This window comes from Hippoglossus stenolepis, chromosome 22 (assembly GCF_022539355.2).
Source record: "Hippoglossus stenolepis isolate QCI-W04-F060 chromosome 22, HSTE1.2, whole genome shotgun sequence".
NCBI classification, from domain to species: Eukaryota; Metazoa; Chordata; class Actinopteri; order Pleuronectiformes; family Pleuronectidae; genus Hippoglossus; species Hippoglossus stenolepis.
This window is the reverse complement of record NC_061504.1, coordinates 15175647-15202126: the sequence shown is the minus strand read 5'-3', so window position 1 is coordinate 15202126 and position 26480 is coordinate 15175647. Positions and strand designations below refer to the sequence as shown.

Here is a 26480-nt window from a genome sequence, read left to right as displayed (position 1 = left end):
CGGTCTTAATGGTTTGTATTTATATGTCACTCACACACTGTCGGCACAGCTGTCAGGGGCAATTTGAGGCTCAGTGTCATCGTGCGCAGAACTGGGGGGACAGGGATCGAACCGCCGACCTTCTGGTGAGTGGCTCTACCTCTTGAGACATAGTTTAAAACGGTGTTTCAGGGGGAAGTATCTGAATTACAAGGCTCATTCATAAGACTCGAATAAGACTCTAATTAAACCTTTGCAAATACGTACTTTTGTATTTTTCTGCCGACGTCTTCATGGATAATTCTTCAGCAGACACCTCTGGTTCAAAGGAAGCACTGACACATGTTCACTGTACACAAGCACATAGATTTATTTATACAAATATAGTATGTATAACAATTGCATATCAACAGTTTTGTTGTCTTTTTTTTATTTATTTTTTTATCTTTACGTTAAGTACAGGACCATCAGCTTCAAAAATGCAAGTCAATTAAGAAAAGTACCTGTGATTGAAAGATACAAAAAGGGATCTGTCGTATTCAGATGTTCTGCTTGAACAAAAAACTTTAGAATTTCCCGTAAAACCTCAGAGTTAATGTCACCGAACACGAAAAAAGCTTCAGCGTCAGGCGACTTTAACGCTATCAGGTTATTTAGGAAAAAGTGTAGAATGGATCCTTAACATTAGATCAATAAATCCATGATACCAAAGAAATAATCAGCAGCTTTTCATTCTGCTGAGGGGAAAAACATAAAAGTCCCCTGGGCAAGAAATGATGTGCTTAGTGTTTTGGATTCGTGATAAAGAGGAAACAGCCTCAGGGTGTAAGTCTGCATGACTGGGGCAAAACGAAAGAGAAGAAGAAGTGAGTGAGTGAGTGAACGTCTCAGAAAAGAAAGAAAACACGAGACAGTGTGAGAAACACAGACATCAACAGGGAGGTGAAGTCAGAAGGAGAACTTAGCACCAAAGATGGAGACGGCGGAGGAGTAAACACAGACCTGGTGGATTCACCACTTTGACTCTGGAGCTTTTTGGTAGAGAAACAGATTTTCTTTACAGGTACAGACGAGAGAAAGAGAAGAAGAAGGTTCGACACGGTCTCGTCGCTCAGCTCACTGTGATTGTCAGAACAGAAACTACTTAATGTGCTGTTATACAACTAATAATAATAATCTAAACACGTAATATTCTAAAGGGAAACGATAAAACTTTGTGTTAAAATCTCTCATCTCATAAACTATAGAATAGAAGCATCTGAAAAATAAACATCATTTAATCCTAATGAAAAAACTGCTGATTCAGTTTGTAGGACGTGGATAATATTTCTGATCAGACATATATTTGTTATTTTTCTGGATAAATCTCATCTGGGAGTAGCTCTAATAATAATAATAATAATAATAATAATTATTGCACATGTTATGCCACCTGTACATCGATAATCTCTTTAAATGGCACAGATTTGGACTCAGAAGCTGCCGTTCGGTGCACAAGACCCAGTTCGCCTTTTTTTATTTTTGCACCCATCCCGTAAACTCTGTCTCAATTCAGCTGCGTCTCTCGGAATGAGAATGAGACGCTCTTGTCCCCGCCCCTTATTGCTGTTACCTGGCAACAGACGAGAAACGTTTGAATGCCCCTTGGTTTTTAAAACGTGTACCGTTAGCTGCACGGTTGAGTTGAAGCATCGATCGGACGTCTCTTTGCTCGCCGGCGCCATTAAGTCTTTATAACCCAAGTGCAATGAATCCTGGGATACGTTGGGCCGAGAAGGGTCCGCTCGCTGGAGCCTTTGTTTCTCTGGGATCTGGAAAGGACGCATTTGAAGGAGCCTCCAGAGGATGCAGCCCCTGAATTGAGACACAGCTTCTGTATCTGCTGTCTGCACGAATGAGGCGATTTGAAATCAGGGTTGAAATGTGAAACTGAAGAATCTCTGTTATTGCTAAATCTAGCAGATTACAAAAAAAACCAAAAGAAAACCGTTTTCTTGCTACAGTTCGGAAGGTAGAAAAGTTCAGGTTCATCCAAAACAGGACAAAGAAATCAATAATCAATTATCAATGGTCATTCATACAGAGACACAAGCACCGATTGAAGAATCAATAGAAACATCAACTGTACAAATGATATCGATGTGGAGAAACGGTTTTAACGGACGTCTGTCAGCGATCAGAAAGTAAACAAACCGACAAACACGAGAGAAGAAGAGAGGGAGTTTCACTTTCAGAGCCACAACCGGATCGGAGGGAGACAAACTTATAAAAGGAAATACAAAGTTAAACCGGACGACGTTCAGCGCTCGCCTCCCTCGAAGCACCAGTGTCGCGGCTTTTTACTCGGTTATCGGTGGAAGCCAGAGAGAGAGAGAGAGAGAGAGAGAGAGAGAGAGAGAGAGAGAGACAGAGAGAGAGAGAGAGAGAGAGAGAGAGAGAGAGAGAGAGAGAGAGAGAGAGAGAGAGAGAGAGAGAGAGAGAGGAAGTAAAAGAGTCTTTCACTTGTTAGTTTTCCTCGGAGGCTTTTCCTTTGGGATCTTCAACACAAACAGATGGTCTCTGAGATCCACCTTTCCGCTCTCCCCCCCCCCGCCCGTCCGTTCACTCCTTCTTCTTCTTTTGGAACAACCTGCGTGCAGAAGAGATAAAAAAGAGAAACAAGCTTTGAGTGATAGTCGACAGTCTGTTCTTCTGATGATGATGAATTTGTGAATCGATTATTTCTGCTCGCTGACGTTAGAACACCTGCGACCTCTGCTCTGAGTGTGTGTGATATCAGGTTCGCCAACCTTTTATAGTCACTTTTTAACACCAGCGTGCAAATGAATAATAGACTTTATCTATTTATTACATGTTATTCATAAAGCACCTTTCAAAATACACTAATAAGCTTCTTTACTGGTTGAAAATGAAGCATTGAAGTTAAACAATAAGAAACAATTGAGGGTGAATTCTTAAGAGAAGCAAAAATGTGTCTTAAAGAGAGATTTCATGTATCTTATATTATTTGTCCATATAAATATTATTATTATTATTAGTAATTGTTGTATTAGTACATGTTTCATTGTGTATTTTACTGTACTTTGCTCATACTATATATTATTATATATCTGACACTGAGCCAGATCTATCTATCCATCCCACATATTTAACCAGGTGATATTAAAGTCATTTAAAAAATCTCTCTCATGTTATTTGACCATGAGAAGCAGCTTTTATAAAAATGTGTGTGAGTGTGTGTTGTGTGTGTGTGTGTGTGTGTGTGTGTGTGTGTGTGTGTGTGAGAGGAAAAGACACCGACGGAGACAGCGAGAGAAAAGCTTAATACTCTCTACTGCCGAAGCAAATCTCTGCGATCGGCGTGTCGGCGTTGATAAAACACGATCCCTGCTCGGCTCCCGGTCCGTGGCTCCACCACAACACACAGTTACAAGCTCCCAAATACCTTCCAAAGCCGCTCGGTGCCAAGTGCAAGACAAGAGAGACGCTCGGGGGGGATTTAGCATCAAACGGGCGGTGCCAGGGAGAACTTGGACACACGCCCGCCTCCAAACACGTCAGGGAGACGTAATAATTTGATAAGTCTGGGAAGAATTAGGCAGTAGCATGATCTGATTTCACTTCGCGGCCTGAAAAGCTGCTGGTTCTCTCCCTCAGTCTGAGTGGCAGCGCAGAGCTTTGGTCTAAATTTGGAGTCTAACCTGTAAAAAACAGTCTGGGGCAGGTGTGCAGACGATCTGTTGGGCTGCAGCTTCCAGGAATCGACCCTGCGGGCTGTATCTACTTATCCTCATACCTGCGAAGCACCGGCCGCAGATGTAATCGGTTTTAGGTTTTAATAATTTATCGCCCTTACAACAGAATCCCTGGCAGAACAAAGCCGAGGCGCTGATGCTTTCACAGAGGTTACCAGCTGCTGCAGGTTGCTAAGTATACCACTGAGGTTTCTTACTGGGATGTAAACGCTCGTGTAACGGCACACGAGCCGATAGTCGTGCTTCCACTTCCGCTTATCTCCATCTATGTTCCCCGGGCTTCAGCGACTGAAAACTCGAGCAAACAGTATTTATAATTACACACTTGAAAAACAAAGTCATAACATGCTCCATAATTAATGATTTGGAGCATTTGAATTAGTGAATCTTGGAAGAAACGCAGGAGATTAGAAGTAGGTTTTCCTGATGATGATAATAATTCTGCTCCAGGATTTTCTGGCTGCCGGTTTCCAGCCTGAGGCGGAGCCCACATGCTCATAAGGGAAATGATAGAAAGGTAGAACTGCATGTGAATATCTCCTCTGATTTGGTTTTATAACGTCTGAGTCCTAAAATAGCAAAACACCTCTAATCCAAAACAAAACAAAAAAAATAAAATTCATGCTGAAGCTCAAAGATAATCTGTGCTCATCTCGAGTTGACCTCCGTCGTTCACCCAGACGGAGACTGTGTGATGAAATAAAGCAATAAGCCCCGAGAGCAGAGGTTCCCAGGGATTTTAGAAGCTCACGGCCCGATGTTAGGTTCCTTATCGAGAGTTCTCACAAAACTATAAACTATAAAAACTATCTGTTTTCCTCCATCTCCAAGAAGAAGCAGATATCTGACCTGTTTCTCAGAATTTCCTCTCACAATATTGCACTGAACTGTATGAATTTATATTAGAATGACGTCACAAAGTAAAACGTACTGTACATCCTCCATCATCCCCCCCCATCCCTCTATGCTGAAAGCAATGAAGCGCCTCACCTACGACATGTGGTTCTGCTGAGACGCCAGGTTCTGCTGCTGCTGCTGCTGCATGAGGATCTGCTGCTGCTGGCGCCGCCGGGCCGTGCGCAGCTTCTCGAAGCGCGCCTCCATCTCCTCCAGCACTTTGGGCGTGTAGCGGACCACCAGCTTCACGCTGTCCTTGGCCGCCTTCAGCAGCTCCACCGCCTTCTCGTGGTGCTCGCCCTCCACGCTCTGCGGGGGGTTGAGAGAGAGGAAGGAGAAGCTGATTAGAGAATTTGTTAAAAAGGAAAATTTGTTCCATTTTAAATATTGGGTCGATGGAGCCTCTCTCCCTGCAGCCTGGATCTAAACGTCTGGCTACACTTACCACGCCGTTGACGGACAGGAGCTGGTCCCCTCGCTTCAGGCCGCCGTGCCGCTCCGCCACGCCGCCGGGAATGATGCGGGAGATGTAGATGGGTGAGTTCTGTTCTTTGCCGCCCATCACGTTGAAGCCCAGCCCCTCCTCCGTCTTGGGGAGCTCCACCACCCGCGGGTGGGAGTGACCCTCGCTGGCTGCGAAGGCTGCGACCGTGGCCTGAGAAGAGAAACGATAAGACACCATCATCTCATCAGTTACTGACAAAAATACATTTATACGCACATAGAGTATTGAGTATATGTGATCCATTATGATAGACAAATACAAGTTGTGGCAGAGAAGGACAAAGCCACGGGTGAAGAGGATTTGACGGAATTAAAAGGCGACAAATTGAAACGTCCTATATTTGAGATAACGTTATTGAACATGCACTCTTTAGTTTGGTGCCATTCACTAACATGGAGGAGGCTGTGTTTATGACCGATACTGCAACCACCAGGGGGCGACTGAGATGATTTGGCTTTACTTTTGGAAGGCTGTCATGTCCTAGAGGACTGGGACTGTAAACGTCTGCTGCATCCTCTTATTCCAGCAGAGATGACCACGACAGAGGGTTTTCGTGTTCAGACTTCACATGAGAAGTTCTACACATCCCAGGAAACGCCGGAGGAGCAGCCAGACAACTCTCACCCTCCTGTGTCGTCACCGGCTGGTTGATGTTTTCTGTCTGCGTTTCGTCTTTGAACCGAAAACCGAGCTCCCTGCTCCTCGTTCAGAACAAAGCAGCCAGGAGCTTGTCGGCCCGGCCGGGGGGGGAAAGCCGATGGCAAACGAACAGAGGCTGATCCGCTCTGCCACATGACGCTTTGGTGTCATGATATGTGAGGAAGATCGAGAAAAGTTAGGGAGGATGAAAAAGCAGAGGGGGAGTCTCTGCTGGAGATGTGAATCCAACCTCCCCAGCAGCAGTCGAGTGACTCGGCACTTCCAGGCGTTTGATGCTCCCTGCAGGCGGCGTCTCTCCTCCATCTTCATACATCCACATTCATTTCAGCTAAATCTGCTCGTTTGTGTCTCCTCTCCGACTCTTTGTTTTATTGCATCGTGTCGCCTCTTCCTCCTGCTTCCCTCGCCGCTCCGTCCCCTCTCCTCTTCCCTCCTCCTCGTCCCAGCGTGCGGCTCGGAGGCAGCTCCTCAGCATGCACGCCGTCGCCTCCCCCGGCCTCACGCCACATCGACCTTCACAACTTTATCTGTGGATTCTGCGATGGGAAACACAAGCTGGCAGAGGGGGAGGGCGTTTTAAATGAAAACCTCACAACGAGATTCTTCCCCTGGTCGGACACGCTGCACAGTATAAATATGACTTCATATATCCACAGTCATTTGATCATCTGCCTCAGGCCAGGACTCAGAGGCTGAATTAATTTCACGAATGGAGCAATCAAAGAGAAATCGAGTTGTTCAGGTGAAACACAAACCCTGATGGTGAAGAGTTTTGCCGTCTCATGAACCAAACGCTCGGACGAACAGAGGCGTCGTCCCACGTTTCACATATTTCATCATTGTTGCTGCTGCAGCTTCATTTTCTAAAACCACTGCCACCGTACGCAGCTCTTTTCCTTTTCACATGTGGGATACTGATTAAATGCAAACTGGCACCGTGACCTGGCTTCACTGAATATCTCTTAGGAGAGTAGAAACTTTTAAAAAAAGACCCGGTCCTCTCAGTTGAGAGAGCTCCCCCACGGCTCAGCCAACTCAGGCCATTAGTCGGGTGCTTAATTGCCCAGTGGATATGCAATTTTAATACAGATTTAGCGGCAGAAACTTCTCAAAGTTTGGGGCGAAGAGACAGAAAGTAGAGTGGAGAGTTTTAAAGCTGCTTAAATCATGTCTCCATGGTTGCTCCAGGCTTAGTCACAGTGTCTTTGCGAAGGGAAATTACGACTTTAGTCATAAATAAAGATTTTTTTCTTCCTCCCAGATTAGACAATGGTGCCTACTTGATGAAATTGTCTTTCCGTCTTTTTTAAGGATTTTCCCTCTAAGATTTTGTGCATTCTGTTCAAAGGAACAACATGTATGTGAAAAACGTGCACTTGTTTGCTTTAAGAGAGTTTATGTGATATTTTGAGCTCATCAGCAATGTTAATAGTTTTGGGGTAATAAGAACGTAGCAATGTCCGCAGGTGTGTTTGCTCATTCTGTGCTTGCTCCTCTTTTCACTGCCCCATTTTAATTACAAGCGCAATGCATGATGGTCTATATTCCTCAGCTAGCAACCATCACTTGTAAAGTACTTATCACGATGCATTATGGGAAACAATGAGTCCACACCCCCCCTCAGGAGACGCAATATATCGATGTTGTACGCAAACTTTAACATAAAGAGGTTAAGTTCGTGTTTAACAGGCAGTTATATATATATATACATTTTTATATATATTACTTGCAAGGACAAAGATCAAACAAATGAGATGTATATTATTTATTATTATTGAGCTTTAGAGGTGTTGCAAAGTGTTTGTTTGAACTCAGCCGGGCTCGCATGCTCCCGATCTTTATGCTAATTTAGCGAATCACCTCCTGACTTTTGCTCCATTAAAGCAAAGATGCAGGTATCGATCGCCTCAGCGGTCCCCCAGGGAAGGAGGTTTATCAAGTATGTTCATCAACCAGGTGTTTGAACTGCAGTTCACCAGGTTCTGCGTTATTAGCATAAAGACTGCGAGCGGAGCCGACAGCAGAGAGAAGAGCTGGTCACGATTTGAAGCCACGAAAGGGTTCGAGAGTTGCTTTCATCAATCAACCCCCAATCCCATCATCCACATCCTCCTCTTCCTCCTCTTCACATGAAAGACTGTTGTCCTTCATAAAGACCTGAAGTCTCTTGCAGGCGAGGCCCTGATTAAATGTCCTGCTTGAGTGGCCGGGTCAAGCTCGACTCTTTTGCACACGGAAATTAGATTAGTGCTTTTAATTCTATACATTCAACACACAACATGTAACACTGCGTTTTCTACACAGCAGACAACAAGAACACCTGCGGGCAATGTTTGGCAAAAAGATCCATATTCTGATAAACCTGTTAAGAGCAGTGAAAAGGGATTAAATATCAAAGTCGAGAGATTCCTCCCTTTTTAGTTCCATTCCTACTAAAATTGGCCTGTTTATTGTTTAATTGCACAGACCCACTGTTAATGACGGCCATTAGCAGAGCAGAGCTAATTCCACACAGCTTTGTCCACCAGAGCAGGTGAGGAAGGTGTAATGGGGAAGTGTGATTAACAGATAGTTCCCAACTCATTAGTTCCAGTTTTCACTCGTCACTGTTAATGATTTTAAATAATTGATGTGAGACAGTTCTTACCTTCGCGGTGGCCCTCGCCTGGTACTCTGGACAGCCATTCACTGTAATTGTTTCGTGCATGTACTGGTACACCTGGAAGAAATGAAGAGAGGCGGGTGTTATAATATTTATTCACTAGTTCCGCCGCCAAGGCCCAACATCCCCCTTTAAGTTCTGCACCAAATCTGTGACGTTCATTCTAAAACGATTCATGAAACATAAGAACTTTTGATTCTTTACTGAATCCACATTAACTAAACAAACAGAAAACCATAACCCCCAATAAAACCACATCAAAATCTGCTAGATTTAGATTTTTGCACCAAATTTCACACAATCATAGATATCAGTCCCCTAATATAATATATATAATAATGGTAAATCGGAGAAAAAACTCATGTCCCATCCATCCACTGACAGTTGTCGAAATCGTAGTTTTTGCGTAATCCTTTCGACCAACCAGTCAACTAACCAACCAACCAACCAACCAACCAACCAACTAACCAGATAACCAACCAACCAGCCAACTGACCAACCAACCGACCAACAAATGGGGAGGGGTATAAACATCCTTGACATGGCAACTGATGGAAAACACATCAGATTCACTCCTTGAGTTATTTTAAGATGGTGCTTCCACAAAAAAGCTGCAAAAAGGTTTCAGCTTACAAATGTAAACAATATGTTCATTTCCTTATTTCGACAGCACATGAAGTTGGAGGTGAAAATTGAACGGTGTTAGTCCTGACCTCATTCTGCTGAACATCCATGCAGCACCTCGGTGTGCACACATGTCCTAAGAAGAGTCTTGGGCCCAAGAGACTGAGCCACACTCTGCTCCTGACTTTACAAGCAGCACAGAGAGTCGTGACAGGCAGAAATACAATACTGTGGACCTGAACCGGAGCCAAGAGGTGCGCTGCTGTTCATCCAGTTGGGTGAAAAACAAGGTTTTCTGCCAATTCACCGAGGCAGACGGAATCAATGCCGACAGCTGACCTTTCCAGTTAAGACGTGTCTTGTGAAGACCACTTACAACTTGTTCAAAGAATAAAAGAGAAGAAGAAGAAGAAGACAGAGACAGTGTGGAATGAGGACGTATAGTTAAGACACCGTTACGCACAGCAGAACTTTTCTGCATGAGCACTTGAAGCCATCTGTACTGCAGCTGTTAGAATTTAAAATGTCAGAAATGCAACACCACCCCCCCCTTCCAATGCTGAAATACAATAGGAGGACGGATATCTGATGATTGAGATGTACATGCTGAATACAGAGCGTCTCAGAGGAAATGCTTTTGATGAGCTGGTGCAACAGACTTGATACAAAACGTAAATTACGAGCACAGTTGCTTGTGCATCGCCCCTCCAGTGCTTTTCATTTCAAACGGTGGCCGTTTGGCAGCAGGTCAAATTTGAATCTGATTATTGATACTGTGCCAAATAAAAGAACTATCATATGTGACAGATCAAATTTTTGCGGCTCAGAAATGACTTTTAATCCTGTTCCAGCTTTCATAAATCCCAGAACATCATTACAAAGACCTCGCCTCTCCCGTATCATCAGAAGGATGTGGATCCAGACCCCGGGATATTTGTACGTAGAGATCTCAGTGTGGATAAAAGAAGAAATATCCCCGAGCTTATGTTGCGCTGCTTGCTCATGAATCTCAAAGAATAAAAAACGAGCAGCCTCGGAGCTCGCGGCTCCCCGATGCAGACTGCAACGCATCTTTGTAAAATTTATAGCCCTGATGCTTGTGGATAAAAGGAAAGCTGCCGTCCACACACAAACAGAAACACTGAATTCCCACATGATACCTATTCCCGAAGACTTTAATGCAATGAAAAGTTTTCCTTTGCCTCTGAGTGTCTGCAGAGCGGCTTCAGTTATCCCTCAGTTATCCCTTTATGACCACAACTGCTAATTACACCCATTTATTCTGCTCCTGGCTCCACGTTTACACACATGCGACCTATAACAATGCTTCATCTGTAGAAACAATGGCCACAAAAACAATTACGGGGCCATCAGGCATTGGTCTGTGTTATGCAAATGTAATGGTAATTGTTATTTCCAGACATGACAGGAGTATGACACATAGAACTGCACTGCTCATCTGGTATTTGGCGTCTGGTGATGGAAGGAGAATAAAGGCCCAGCGCTGCGTCGGGAAAACAATCGTTCCAGGGAAGAAGAACATCCTCAGTGTGTGTGAGTGATGGATGTTTTTGGCAGCTGACGGCTTAATGAATGGGGGAGAATCGAGGGAATAGGGAGGCCATCGTCTTACGAGTGATTGAGCGTCCCTGAACAGTTTAGTTTCATTTAGTAATGGAATATAGAGCCTGATCAAGATGGATTTTAAGGATAAATATATTTGAGATACCAAAGAAGTGGCTGTAACATAAGAAATTGACCTAAATGCAATGATTTATACAATATAATTATGATACAGAAACGTGAGGCTTGATATTTACCTCCCGGAGGAAGTTGTGTTTTAAGGAGACTGATATTTGTGTGTGAATCTGGATGTAGTGAATTTTAACGTGGCTCCATAAGGGGACTGTTGGGCCTTGGCAGGTGGGGGCAACTCAAGTTTACAGCTTAACCATAAACTTCATTATAAATAAAATAAAATACAAAACACAACAATCAAACAAATGGGAACTTGGGCCAAGAAAGAACCCATTAAACTTTGGGACGGATCCAGAAAAATGGGGGAATCCACGAATTTCCCAGGAAATAATTCAGATTGGTGTGTTTGTCAATAGGATTAGGATTGAAGGTGCACGTGCCAAGAAAGAACCCATTAAATGTTGGCGTGCATACGGACAAAGGGGCAGATTCATCCCTGAGTTGGGTTCGAGGTAAACATGTAATTTTCTTCGTGCACAACAAAGTATTATTGAGTCAGAAGTATTACACAACATTGAACACAGTATCGCTCCTCGTGTTTAACCTGAGTGCTTTGCCCTGGATAACGGAGCCACAACAGGGAACAAACACAGCTCTTGTCGGTCTTCTCTCATCGAGGCTGCACTTTGCTCTAAAAAAGGCCACTTGACCTGCAGGCATTTTTTAAAATTCCCCCTTCTTCTTTTTCTTTCCGCCAGACGACCTGACTGTGTTACCACGGTGAAAAGGAAAACAGGAATTTAATATTGAAGTTGCACGGGCCTACTTTGGGAGTCCGAGGGAATCAGCACGGAATCACACAAATCCTCCGCCCCTGCTTTGGCTTTTTGCTTTTTTATAAAACAGTCTTTTATGCTGATTGAAAATCTCCAGCGAAGCGTAACATCAGCTGCAGCGTTAGAGCGGCGATCGGCCCCGGCTCTCTCTGCCTCCTGCGTGTGTCAGACGGGACTCTCTAACCCAATACACTGCGAATTCCCACTCTCCATCATTTCCAGCTGGTTAGCCCCTTCCAGTCGCCTCGTCTTGTGTCTTTCCTTCCCCATTTGCAAGGCTGATTGACCCTGACAACTATTTCAGGCTGATGCGGTGAGACTAACGCGGACACGCAGGATTCTCCCACCCTCCCACTCTCGCCCCGCTGATGAACGCGGCGGAGAAATACCACCAGCTCATCAAACTCTGTCCCTTTGTCATTTAGCCCAGCACTGCTGAACAGGCTCTTTTCCCCTGACGTCCATTCTTCATATTGACAGCCAGCCTGTCATCCCTAACAAGGCTGATTCATGTTCGCAGAATTCTATTGACGTAAAAGTCGGGGGTTCAGGTTTGGAGCTGGACGTTTAGTCTGCTTCTTGTGCTGTGTTCGTCTTTTCAGGCCCTGAAGTGTTTTACATCACGTAGAGGAAGATTACACAAAGATATCTGCACTAGAAAGAAAATGAAAGTTCAAAGAAGTGAGTTTTTACCGAATGACCAACAACTGACAGGTGAATTTACAGTTTAACCTGTTTTAACAACTCAACACTGACGGATGACGCGCAGGAGCGAGACGTGAGTCATGAAGTCAAAATGAAATAGTATTTAATTAAAAAGGAAGAAGTAAAGAATAGAGGGCTGAGTCCCAATCTTCTCCTGAAAGTATCCGGAGGGGTCAGAGTCCGAGGTAAAATGAAGATACATATAAACTATTGATTCCTAAGTGGTAGTTACAGGTTTGTAGACCTGTTTGTTTCTCTACAGCGGCTCAAAGAACCAAAGAAGCCTTGTGCATATCAGGCCATTAAAAAACCTCTCTCCGCGTGAGTCTCCCTTCCACTCTCGAGTCCGTCTCGTAATTGTTCCCGACGCAGACGGAGCATCGCGGGGCGCAGCTGTTGAGAGCTGTGATATTCCACCACAGTGTAATAACAGTGATATTCTACAGTTTTGCAGTGGCCAGCACTTACAGCCGGTCCTTCATGCAGCTGGCTCAGCACCGCAGAGAGCGGAGCACAAAACTATAATTGACGGCCGTGTACTCGGCCTCGCTGCGGCCCACTAATCCCACAGCCTTTCTGATGGTTTCCCTGGTGACTGAGCTTTCTGGGTGAAGTGCTCTGCCTCGAGGCGAAGGGCAGCAGCAGCAGCAGCTCGTTGTCACTGAGATCAGTTTCCCCTACAGGGTGCCAGGATGTGCCTTCCCTGGACCAGCCAGAGCGGAGCTGGACCTCATGAGAGGAGGAGACTGGTGCTGTCTTCCTCTCTGTCACTTGATGTCAGGGGGTTTCCTGTAATGTAAAGATTTTAAAGACCTTCTGCTCTTTTGTTTACCCTCTATAAATATATAAAACATAAGTTACAGATTCCAGAAACGTTTTCCTGTATGAACCAGATATTTCAGCAGCTGGACCAGAGATCCTGGACATGATCAATCATTCACAAAACGTACGGCGGCAGTGAAGCCTCTCCCTTTAATCGACAGCGCGACTCCCTCTGGAAAGTAAAGTGCAGCGTCTCTGTGACACACTGATTAAGGCTAATTGTCTGCTTTCATTCCTCAGACAAATTACATGTTCACTTTGTTTACAATTAACTTGCAGCGCGGAGGCCGTGGTGGAATCTGTCATCGTTTTCCCCTTGCTCCTCCGATCCGGTTTTTCTTAAGTAAAGCACAACACTGGGCCAAAGCATATCTCAGCAGACAGGACGCTGAATGTGTAAGATCTCTGTTGTAATCTGTCCTGCTGATGAATGGGCGTCGGGATGATGGATCAGCGGGTGGCTGTTAATGTGCCTGTGAATGAAAGTGTTCCAGCGAGGGGGAGAAAAAAACAAGGGCTCCCGTTTATGATGCGCACTTTGTCCCGTCCTGTAAAATGTGATTAAAACCAATCTCTAACAGCGATTTGCTTAATTAGAATTCAGTGTAACGAGCTTATCAAACTTTCAAGTTAATGAAATGCTCGTAATGTTTTCTGGCCCCGTGATCATTTTAAAAAGCTCTTTATGAGTTTCTGGTGCAGTCGGAAAAACCCGGCGTGCATCCGAGTTTCGGTGTTTAGCAATAAAGCCGAGCAATAAACGCTGACATTCTGATCATGTGGAGGTCATTTGCTGATTCATGTAACACAACAGGGACTTAAACGCTCTCTGATGTCGGTGATATTGCTGCGATTCCTCCAAACTATAACAGCATCGTCAGGGAGAGTTGACCTTTGACCTTTGAAATAAGTACAATGGTTTTACACTAAACTCCGCTCCTTGTTGCATCATCACTGAAAATTGCAGCCTGAACCGCACTCCAATCCAAACAACTACATTTATTTTTAAAAACCTGTATTTCTGTTAAGTTTACAGCTGCCGTCCATGCTACTCTACAGTTTTTTGAAAATCAGCATTTAGAGAACTTTCATCTTGGTATTAAACTGTTCACTCATTAGATTTCATGATAAATGCAGCACACTATCGCTCTCATGGTGCCCACTAGTTTTTTTCCTTACAAATAAAGCTTTTAAATGAGGAACAGAAGTCCAATGCGATGCAGCAAAACTAGAAACAAAGTTTAAACTAATTTCCCAGGGTGGCACAAGAGAAAAGAGTCCCTGGTGAGTTCTGCACTTTCACTACACAAACACAAATATAATTCCTGTATAGAAAACAAGGTCAAAAATTCCCACAGGACAAAAAAAAAGAAAGAAAGGAGAATCAAAAGACGGCGGTGACTCACCTCTCTGATGGCCGTGCAGAACTCGCTCTGAAGCACCTTCTTCAGGGACTGGAGCTTGTGACCGGGGACGTCGCCCGACTCCTGCAGCTTCTCCAGCAGCTCGATGGCTCTGGCAACATCTGGCGGGGGACGACGCACAGAGAGAACACGGGCATGAATACGTGCATCGCACCGAAAAGGGGACAGAAGGCTCCTTTTCAATTAACAGCAGAGGAAACGTGCTGCCGCTCGTCAACGGGGGGGATAATGGAAAGAGACTCTAGACACAGGGCCAGACGTGGGGAGGAGAGAGAGAATACCAATCCAACCCAGGGATCTTTTTCGTTGGCTCAGCTCTGTGCATGACAATAAAGAAGCGAGGGAATAAGTCAGCCACTCGTTTTGTTGGAAGGTTAACACTCCCCGGCACGAGGACGCACCGGCGGGCATTATAAAGCATTTACACTAAACCGTAAGCTTTAAGTTAGAGGCTGCGACTCCGGGGTTCCGCTGAGCTCCCCCCCCCTGCCCCCTAATTAGCCTGCGCTCAAATCGTCCGCCGGCGTGCCTGATTAATTTCGTGCCCTCGGAAACTGACTCGCTGAATAGAGGTAAATAATGAAGGGAGAGGGAAGTGATTGTTCCTTCAGCCTGAAATAGATTAGTTTGGTTTTGTTATAACATGAACCGCAACAACAGGAGGGATTTTTCACAGATGAAACCTGTTCATGATTCACAGATTAATCAACTGTTTGGAGGATGAAATGTTGTTTGTTTTGGCAGAATGCTGATGTTTCATTCCAATGATATGGTATTAAACTCGTAAAAAACACACACATATTGAATATTTGAAGTTTTTGAATGAGTCATAAGATGCTTTTTTCTATCATTCAGGGTTTTTTTGTGAATGTAAAACCGGTTCTTTTAGCTCTAAACAGAAAGTCTCCACCCTGTCGTCCTACTTCCAGTGTCTCTGCTCACAGAACACAGCGATAAACACAGATTCTACTCGGAGACATGACACTCAAACACACACACACTGATATTGAATTCTGGGAATATGGAGTGACTCAATAAAGCCGACAGCAGACAGAGGAGCTCTGAGACCTGAGGGACACGAGAGAGAACAAGAAGCCGTGTGAATACTGCATCGGGGCCGTAAAGAGGAAGATATGAAAAACACTAAAGATTGTAAACTTTTATTGCTTCTCTCTTTTTACGATTCGACATAAAGACAATGGGCAGAGAGGAATCCAATGCAGCCGTTTCTACTTCCATAATAAAACAAGTACCGAGGGCTGTATTGACACTGCAGGTTCATTCCCCATCGATATCGGCCGTGGCTCGAAAGAACAAGTCCAGTGAGATGTTTATTGGCAGGTGAGGCCGTCAGTCATTCATCAAACAACCGTTCACATGTCAGGACGGTCACAAGGATCCATGATCTATAACGCTTATCCTTAAAGGGTCGAGTCGACGCCGGACAGGTCGCCAATCTATCGCAGGACCGAGAGACAAACAACCCACTCACCCTCAGTCAATTTAGAGTCTCCAATTAAACCTGCATGTCTTTGGACTGTGGCAGGAAGCCGATGTCCCCACAGGCAGTGCACCGAGCAGTGTTCTGGTCCAAGATCTCTCCGTAAAGTCTGGATACGAGGCTCGGACACAAAAACCCCTGAATACCTGCCGGGTTCAGACAGAAAACTGTGGATCTCCCCTGACTCTTTAATATTCCAGCTGAGTCACATTGAAGCCAGGGTCCTGTAAAGCTACAGATATGATAATACTGAAAAGAAAATATAAGATGCATGTGTCAGGCAGAAGAATAGCATCAGGATACGAGAGCATCCGGTGCAGGTTGGTGCATTTAATGAGGTTCCATCTGACTTGTGTTGGCAGATTTTAGTTATTTAATTACAGCATTGAAAAATGACATAAGAGAAAGTTCTCCGTCCCAAAACAAGCCAGTTTTCATAGGAGCTGTTTCTTTCTGTGGTTTGAAACTTGAATTTGCAGCGTAACGAGATAAATCTTGGTTCTGTTGCACAAACAAAAGTCTGATTGGAAAACTCCCAAAAAAGGTACTTCTGGTGCAAATGAAGCTGAAAACTATGTAGACAGATTCATTTGTGATTTAAATAGGATTTTATTAAAGCCAGTTTGTTGAGGAAATACAATGAAATGTCTTAATTAGGTTTTGTTCTGTTTTGTTTTTTATTTTGTGAGCTACTTTGAATGGTCTAAAAATGTAAGTGGATGTGAGGGGCCTGCAGCTATTTTAATTCTTAATTAATTAAATAGAATTAAATTGATTTGCTTTGTTAATTGATGTCTTTTGAAAGAGCAGATTAAATAAGATGATTCTTCTTTCTGCTCCTCTTCATTCACGATTTGGGATTTTGTGTTTGCGTTTAAAAAATGTTTTTGTTTGGTCAATGAATGAAATAAACTTAAAATTAGGAATACATTTTAGATCTAAAAGTCAAAGTACGCTTCTCTATGTGGGTGAGGTGACCTTCAGTGAAAGCTGTGTCCAGCGATGCCATTTATCTATTCACTGATTCACTGAAGTACTTTCATCTGGAATCCACCATAAGGGGATTTCAAAGGCTGATATCAGTATTAGTACTTTTTTGTACTTGTGTGCCAGAACATGAAAAAACCACCGATTCTGAATAGCTGGTAATGAGCTGGTCCTCTCCCAGGCAGCGTCTCGGCGGTTTACGAGCGTTTCTTTCTCATTAAGTGGAGGTCAAGGGCCACGCAGGAGAGAACTTCTCTTTCCTTCACATGCTCATTAGCACCATTTTCTTTATCCACATCAAGGACTTCTGCTCGGCACTCGGATCGTAACTTCAAAGATCGGTGTTGCAGGCGTTTGCCGTTTTTTTCTTCTTTTCATCTCGCTGATCAGAAGTGATGCCTGCCCATTTCCCTGATCCGATCTTTTTTTCGTTTGAACGAGGCTAAAAACCTGAATTTCCGGAGCTTTACATCAAGGAGTGTTTCGACTAAGCGTTACAGAAATTGGCGGCTATTGTAATAACTGAAAATATGTATATCAGGTTCCTTTAGAGTGAACAGCACAGGGATTAGAAGACAGTGTAATTGCAGGCGTCCACTCACGTCTACTCTCAGACGCCGAAGATCCTCTGCTTTGCCGTCGTGCTGTTTCTCATTCACACAACAGATCGTCTCAACAGGTTTTGATCAAGTGTCACACGGCTGCAGGATTATTTCCAGCTCATAATATAGTGCATGGAATTTTCTCCACGTGTCTTTGGCTCTGGACCCCGCGGCTCAAACGAGACTTTTAAGCAAACGCGGAGCCAGAAAATGTCCCATTTATCTGCATGCTTAACGTAGAAAGTGGGCCATCGCCTGAGCCGTGTCCGATCATGTGGAGACGAGGCACTGAAAGGTGATTGTGTTCCGTGACGCTGCAGCTGACACGACTGCAGGGGAATAACTCCGGAGTCAGATGTGCAGATAAATGACGTGTTACATTACTTAATAGTCTAGCGGAGGGATGGAGGATGGAGGGAGGGAGAGGGAGGGAGACGCCTGGATGACCTCGTGCACTCTGATAGCACTGACATAACCACAGCGAAGCAGCACACTGATATTAAAACCTTCGTCTGAGGAGAGACAGAGGAAATGAGGCGTAGTTCAAGATAACGCCACGCGGAGCCTGTTAAAATGCACTGGGCCTATGAATAGCTTCAGCTGGAGGGCAACACAGGAAACGTGATCCCACCCTTCATTAACCAAACTCAGCTGAGTGATAACAACACGCACGAAGCCACATCCTGCAAAATCTCAGGAAAAACAACACAATAACAGAACAATGTTATTCAGATATCGTTACTGGTTTTAGAGATTAACTAAGGTTTGAATTAACAGCCTGAAACAGACGTGTTTACAAACGACGATGCAGTCGCCAGAATTCACTTCCTGCTCGGTTCTTATCAGTCGAACGAAAAAACACTTTCAGCAGCAGTTCCACTTTGTCCGAGGAAGCACATCCCTGCTCTTTCCTTTCATCATGGCTGTTTCTCATTCAGAGTATTTTCTGTAACTAACGAAACAATAGATAGATAGATAGATAGACAGATAGATAGATAGTTGGATAGACAGATAGACAGATAGACAGATAGACAGATAGACAGACAGACACAGACAGATAGATAGATAGATAGATTCCTACTCCGCTCTAACCACACATTTGGAATCTTCCCAGTCTCCCCATCAACCCTCCTTCATCTTCTAATCGTCCACAAGCATCAGCTTCCTCCACACGTCTGTGATGTCTCTTTGAACTTCCCCTTTTTTGATTTTCCACCCTCCAGACTTGACCCTTTTTGTCCTGACAGCCTGCGTGTGACCCGCCTCCTGTGTTCGGACGCTGCTTTCGACCCAACCTGTTTTTCTCTGAGTTATGCAATTGAGTCTTTCATCAGTCAAACTAAGCCGTTTCATGAGTGAAATATTTGAACACTCGTGCCAGAGCTTCACTTCCTGACCTAATTACTCCTTCACTGAGAACGCAGCAGTGGGAAATTAGCTTTTGCCCTCGGGGGCTTTATTGTATTGTATTGACTTTAATCTCGACCCAGAGACCCACAGCTTTGTGCCCTGGGGGATTCCAGATGTGTGCAACATCTGTGCAGGGTTTCACATCTGCCTCGGTGATCCAGTCGGTATATACCAACAACCAATAAGCTCGAATTTGAAAAGGGACAAGTGCCAAATTTCGCACATCTCTGAAGCCAACAGACAATGAGGTCATCTCACCGGGTAGTTTGACAGATTGGTCTCCACAGAGAGAGGGGAGGGGATTTTTAGGTTTTCTGAAAACAATGTTGGAAAAGTATCTTTCTCTCACATCGTCTGCCAGAGGAAGCTCAGAAACCACAGGATGGAGATATCACGAAAAGCAGAGGAGCGTTGCACACATCTGTGAAGAGTCAAACCTTTTCACATCTGGAGAAGGTTGATGTCTTTGTTTACATTTAATCTGGTTAGTTTGGGTTTCACATTTTAATTTAGGGAGCGAAATAAAGACTTTAGTTTGACGTACGTACGTCCTGTCATCGGCTGCGTCTACGTATACTTGACATTGATTGGTTTAAAGACAAGCTAGCTTATAGGTTGGGGGGTTGTATCGGCAAATTTTATCTTCTTTTCCTGCTCAAAAACTATTATAAACTATGTAAAAATCCGTTATCCTGTTATTTTGGTTCAGACTAAACTGAAAAGTCTGAAGGTTCGGACGAAACCAGGAAAATGTGTGCATTTACATCAAGATACGGTGACGGTGTAATGCTCCGCTGCCATATTTAGCAGAATGTGACACCGGCAGAGATACTGTCAGCAATTAATTTCCCTCTGCTGTGTTAAGGGTGAGGGTTTTCTCATTAGTGATTAATTAGTTAGATGAAACTTTGTTTTTTAATTACGTGACTGTCAAGACTTTCTCCCAACAAAGTTTATTGATGATAGAATCTCAGTATTTGTGGAGGCTCATTAATGAATCTCAGAAAGAAAAGAAAAAACAATGTTAAACGCAGCGTTAAAGTCCATAAAAAACTTTCTGCTCTTTTCCCAGTTAACGGTGCCCAACACATTTTAATGCTGGCACTTCCCCTTCACTTGTATATTCTCACACCAGCAGCTCAATGGATTCCACTGCCTCAAACAGAATTTAAATACGAGGGGAAGAGGCTGTTTCATTGTCCTGAAAAGAAAATGAAATATTCCTTTTGTTTCTCACTTCACATGGAAAGATGCTGAGTGTGTTGTCGTCACGTCCCCTGAGGAAAGCTCCGGAGGTCTTAAGGTGCCTTCACTGTGTTTGCAGATAAACTGAGAAGTAATTGAAAAGTTTCCCGAGGCTCGTGAGTGATGAGGTTCATCGGCAGCTCCTACTCGTTGTTGTTCTAATATCAACGTCCATTGTGCTTGACAGTCTCGCTGCAGCGTTCATCACCTGAATGACAAACATACGACGTGCTTGTCTCCCCCACGCTGGAGATATGACCCCGTGACATCAATTTGAAGGCAAACAGAAACACGGCAGCTTGCAAAAACGTTCTGTGTTAATGAAGCTGAACAACTTGGATTTATATTAAACAATTATTTATGTTTTTACAATGCAAAGAGTATAATCAAGAACAGAAGGGGATCAAACTAAAGATTAAACTGCCTGTTTGATGAGGGTTCGGTTCGATCGACAGGAAAACAGCACAAACCTGTCAATCCTTCAGCATATGAACACTATATTTATATAAATCTGAAGTATACTTAGCAATGTATTGAGGAATAAGAAGAATACAATGGCCAGGCATCAAGCTTTAAATATAACAAGGGTTTAATCATAACTGTGGTGAGAATCTCTGAGACAACAAAAGGTCGACAATGACTAATTTCTAATTTCGACAAAAGGGTGAAACATCCTGGACCAGATTTAAGCTAAAAATACATATTCTTTCCCACCGACTCAGGCATAAACACACCTGACCGAAATGCAAAAAAATGAACTGAAAGCAAGAATTCCCTTGTGTTTCTCTCAGCAGAGGCTTTAGTGTGGCTTTTCTTAGATAAGAAATAAGACTGGCACTCAACAGAGCACATTCCTCCACTGAGGCCAATCAGGCTGCACCAAATTACAAACACTTAGAATTCAGTCCCTTAAATATGACTTTTTAAAAATCTGGATTAATGAATTACTCCCTCAGAAACCAGGTTCAAGGAAGTGATAAGAAAACATCCCTGGATCCCTGATCTGGATCATTAATAAAATAAGGACAGTAAAGTAAATTCTGAAAAGGAACAAAAATATACAGATGGACCATAACAGGGTTTGATCTCCCACAAACAACCACTGTGTCACTGGTGTGCAGTGGTTTTACAGGAGATCAATTATACGTCCTACTTGATGTTAGCAGCTTCAGCAATCATGATGACGTACAATGCATTACCCAATTTAATCAGAGCCACTCTCATCATCTCACGCACGAAGCAAAGATCTTTAGAGTTCCTCGTTGTCCAATCCGCTTTACAAGAATAATCAAATAATCCCAAAAAGAGGCAATCTGTAAATTGTTATTGTCTGTGTGGCACAACACCCTGGAAACTCATTTCCCCGAGCTTCTCTAACATCAGACTGGCTGCCAGGGAAAGGTCATCCTCATCATTGGCTGATTAGAGGAGAGGCACCGGGCTGAGCAAACCTACAGTGACACGTAATGAAGGCTTCAGCGCTCGATGAGGCTCCACAACATTGTTGCGGGGATGCACCGAGCGGCTCTCCGGCTTTCTGCCTTAATTAGTCCATTTATAACAGTGGCAGAAGTGAAATTAATTCATTTTTCAGTGCTTAAAAGTGTCATTTTGACCAAACTGCAGCGATGTAAACAAACACGTCCGCTTCTTGATTAAATCTCTGCAGCCTGAAGATCCTCTTTTCAAATTCTGACTTTGATTATTGATTGAAATGTCACTTTCCAACTCAGCAGATGAAGGTAAAGGCTCGGGTGACCTTTCTCTGTCTCGGCTCGTACCTTTGTACCTGGAGAGACGCTTTGTGGATGTCACGCACGCCGGAATAAATTGTCCTGAAAGGGCCTTGCCATCTGCCACCACCACTTCGACCTGGATGTCCTTGGTGCCCCTTGCCTCTAACTCCGGCCATAAAAAGTGAAATAATCACACTATGAACGAGTAAAATTAGACAAGAGGCTTTTTACCAAACAAGTCATGTCCCCAAGCCAAGAGAATTAGCTCTAAATCGCCCAACTGCCTCTTTCCCCTTGAAACACAGAAAATAAATCACCCCTTGAGGGCTAATGGCTCCTGCAGGAGCCTGTGGTGCAAACCGAGAGTGAAAAACATCTGACTCTTAACGTCTTCTTCATCCTGTCTAATTAGTGGACAGTTTCCCTGCAAGACTATCTGTCTGCAACCTGTATTTCTGTATTTCATGGAGGTGGGGTGAAATATCCACCTGCTATGAGTAATGTCAGCTTGTCAGCAAACTTCTAATCCGTCAAATCGCTGGTGTGAGTGAGCATGTGATGGGGGCAAGGTCTGTCCAGTGGAAAACCGGGACTGGGACCATAGGGTGCAGCAGTTAGTCAGTCTATTAAATCAGGAAGATATAAGTTGTAGAAAAAAAAGGGTTTAACTGCACAAACCTGTAGCCACAGAAACCCCGAGGTATCATACTGCTGGAGTTTGATGTTTTAACCTTACCGGCTGCATGGGGTGGCAAAGCGTGTGCACCACTTTCAATCCAAACTGAAACATCTCAACAGGTAAACCACTGGATGAATTTTAACACGGACATTGAAGGTTTCCCCCAAAGGACGAAGCCCCGAGACGTTGGTGACCTTTTAAATTTCCGTCTAGCGCCGCCATGACCTGGATATTTGACATAGTTTCGACATTTATGTAAAGTCCAACAATAAATGTGTGTTCAAGTCCAGCATTATACTTGCTAAACACACGCATGCTAGACAATTCATGTTGCATTGGCATTTAGCTCAAAACAAAGCTGTAGCCTATTGTTAGCATGACTGTGGACTCTTGTAAACTTGTGTTATTCCCAAGCAGGATCACACAAAAACTACACAACCGATTTCCACGAAATTTGGCAGAAAGGGTTTAGCTACGGCAAAGGACGAATCCATGCATTTATTTTCATTGTCTTTAAAATGGCGAGATACAACTTGTTACAACTTGCACACAAACTCTTTTTTAGCACAATTGTGTCCAACTTTTCTTTCTCATTCCCCGGGAAGACGTTTTTCACAAAATAATTAGATCAACTGCAACTGCGACACAATCTCAACGACCTTTACACTCATTGTTTCACATTAGAGAGGTTGTCATCATCTCTGGGACATTCATATTTGTGTTTGACTGCCAGATCCACACAGAATGCAGACTGCTCTTTCATCATATATACAGAGAGGTTTCAAATCCATTGTCCTTGGCAATGGTGTTTTCTTATCATCGTCATTTCCCCCCTGACAATAACAGGAAGAAACAGTGATGTCAGATCTATTCATCCTGCTGTGACCCGACAAGACAAGTGGGAGCTGTGAAAATGAACATCTCTGTCTGTTTCCTCCCTGTGTGTGTGTGTGTGTGTGTGTGTGTGTGTGTGTGTGTGTGTGCGTTTGACAAACTCAGGCACCGGAGCCGCTCCCAACACGAGACGAAAAACTAGCTTTTCATTAGCAATTATCCCGGAGCAGCTGAGAGAGGGATCCTGTAACGCTGCCTCTCCCTCTCAACGGCTCCTGTGTGAAACTATCATTACTAAACTCCTCGGGGCCATTACAGCTGCCAGCCGCTGACTGGTCAAATTCATGCCACGGCACGTGAATATGGATCTGCTGCAAACAGGCGGAGGTCACGTCTGAGTCACTGCCAAAGCCAGCGACTAGGATCAAATACAACTTTGACAGACAAGGACATTTCTCATAGTCGAGCATTTAACATCGTCAGAACACCTTAGGCCCTTTGTTTAATTCTATCTGCTGTGTTGGTGGATGATGGGGAAATGATCTAATCTGTTTGCCTGCTGCAAACGTATTCATTATATTAACTCGTGCAAATGCACGCAACAGATTGTTCATCAGTAAAGCTCGACTGCCCAGGAGCAATAAACTTTAGTGCAGAACAAATTGCAATTGAGCGAGCGGACAAAAAAATAAATCTAATTCCTCATTTCAGAAAATGATCAATTGTGGCTAATTGTGACACCTGTCAGATTACCTCCTGCACCATAATTCACGCTCCCACCAGATTCAGTGTATTTATAGTGTCTTCTTGTGGAGCTCGATGCCAGCCTGACTTGGCACAGAGGAAGCAGCGATGCCTTCTCCTTTTTCTTTATATTTGACAGAATCCATTTCCTATGCAAGGCTTGTGCAATATTGTGTTTCACCGGCGGATATGCATTTGATCTCCATGTTAAGACTGGGGAATCTTTTCAGTTGCTAATCTAAAAATAGACACTTTTATCCAGAAAGTATGGGGATTTAAAGTGCTTCTCATGGGTGTGTATAGGACGCTTTGTATTTTTAAAACAAGAAATCTGCTGGCAGTGTTGTTCAGGGACTTGTAAGATTGCAGGAGCATTTGTGCTGTCTTCTCTGAAATGCACTGAGGGATTAAAGCTGCTTGCACAGGGGTGACATTATTAATTACGTGAGGATCCATGCTGGAGGCACAAGAGGTCAGAGGACACCCAAATAATGCGTTTCAGTCACATGGGCTGCAATTGCATGACTAGAGTGAGCTCAACACAACACAACAGGCTGCCATCTGCAGAAATCACCACAGCCTTTAATTGCATATTCTTGCAAGTTGCATGTGCACAACGGTAAGACCACAACACGTCCACGTCCGTGTGCCGTGCACCTGTCCAATGCAAACACGAAAGTTGTCTCCAAAAGTAGATTTCCAATTCCTGTCAGGGGCGTTTTGTTTACACGTGAGAGGAGAAAGAAGCGACGCACAATAATGGAATAATCCCACCGAGGAGGTTACATAATGAAGAAGGGGAATAAAAGATGAGCAGATAACGGATGAATGATGTTGATTCAACGCGCGCATCCACAGGGTTTACAGAGGAAACCAGTTCTCTGCTTCTGCAAAAAAACAGAAATACGCGCACGCACCCGACTGACTGACCGTTTTTATTTGGCTCAGATCGCCTCGGAAATAAAGAACCGTTGTGGGAAAGATCCGAGCAGCGGAACCGACACCTGGAAGAAGCGATGTGCATGTTCCCAAGTTTTCTAAATCACGAGCACGGGGAAATTAAACATGAAGAAAATGTGCGAAGCTCCGTCTTACCTCGATCCAGGGTGAGCGGTTGGACCACTGTCGCCATGACTGCTGTTTACTGGAGACTGGAGAGAGAGAGGCTACAGCATCACAGAGAGAGGGAGGGAGGGGGGGAGAGAGAGAGAGAGAGAGAGAGAGGAGAGAGAGAGAGAGAGAGAGAGGCACTACAGCATCACAGAGAGAGGGAGGGAGGGAGGGAGAGAGAGAGAGAGAGAGAGAGAGAGAGAGAGAGAGAGAGAGAGAGAGAGAGAGGCTCCAGCATCACAGAGAGAGGGAGGGAGGGAGGGAGGGAGGGAGGGAGAGAGAGAGAGAGAGAGAGAGAGAGAGAGAGAGAGAGAGAGAGAGAGAGAGGCTCCAGCATCACAGAGAGAGGGAGGGAGGGAGGGAGGGAGGGAGGAGAGAGAGAGAGAGACAGACAGAGAGAGAGGGAGAGAGAGAGAGAGAGAGAGAGAGAGAGGCTCCAGCATCACAGAGAGAGGGAGGGAGGGAGAGGGAGAGAGAGAGAGAGAGAGTAAGAGAGAGAGAGAGGCACTACAGCATCACAGAGAGAGAGGGAGGGAGGGAGAGAGGGAGGGAGAGAGAGAGAGGGATAGGCTACAGCATCACAGAGGGAGAGGGAGGGAGGGAGAGAGAGAGAGAGGACTACAGCATCACAGAGAGAGATGGAGGGAGGGAAGAGGGAGAGAGAGAGAGGCACTACAGCATCACAGAGAGAGAGGGAGGGAGGGAGAGAGGGAGAGAGAGAGAGATTACAGCATCACAGAGAGAGAGGGAGGGAGAGAGAGAGTGAGAGAGAGAGAGAGAGACTACTCTCTCTCTCTTATTCTTCCATCCTCATAATATCTCATTAGAATCCAGCCCCATAAAAGATACAGACACCTTCATGACATGACGTTAAATTAATTTGCAATGGACACATATTACAGTATATTATATTATATTATGACAAGTGGGAAAATGTTTTATTCCTTTGTGAGTCACTGAGGGGATCGATGAATAATAAGGCAAAGCTCTGCTCAGTATAATAATAATAATAGTAAAAATCATAATAAGCACAAAATATCTCACAGACAAACCTGTAGGCTAGAG

At 44.2% G+C, this 26480-nt stretch overlaps 1 protein-coding gene across 1 annotated transcript; it reads right to left on the bottom strand.

Moving 5' to 3' along the window:
* Positions 1–324: 324 nt before the first annotated feature.
* On the bottom strand, positions 325–25510 carry lin7a (lin-7 homolog A (C. elegans)). Its single transcript, XM_035148061.2, has 6 exons — positions 25401–25510; positions 14550–14668; positions 8444–8515; positions 5077–5286; positions 4725–4940; positions 325–2608 (listed from the first exon to the last, which is right to left on the bottom strand). Exons 1-5 carry the CDS (start codon positions 25435–25437, stop codon positions 4725–4727), a joined length of 654 nt encoding a protein of 217 aa, XP_035003952.1. The 5' UTR covers positions 25438–25510; the 3' UTR covers positions 325–2608.
* Between the last annotated feature and the right edge of the window lie 970 nt (positions 25511–26480).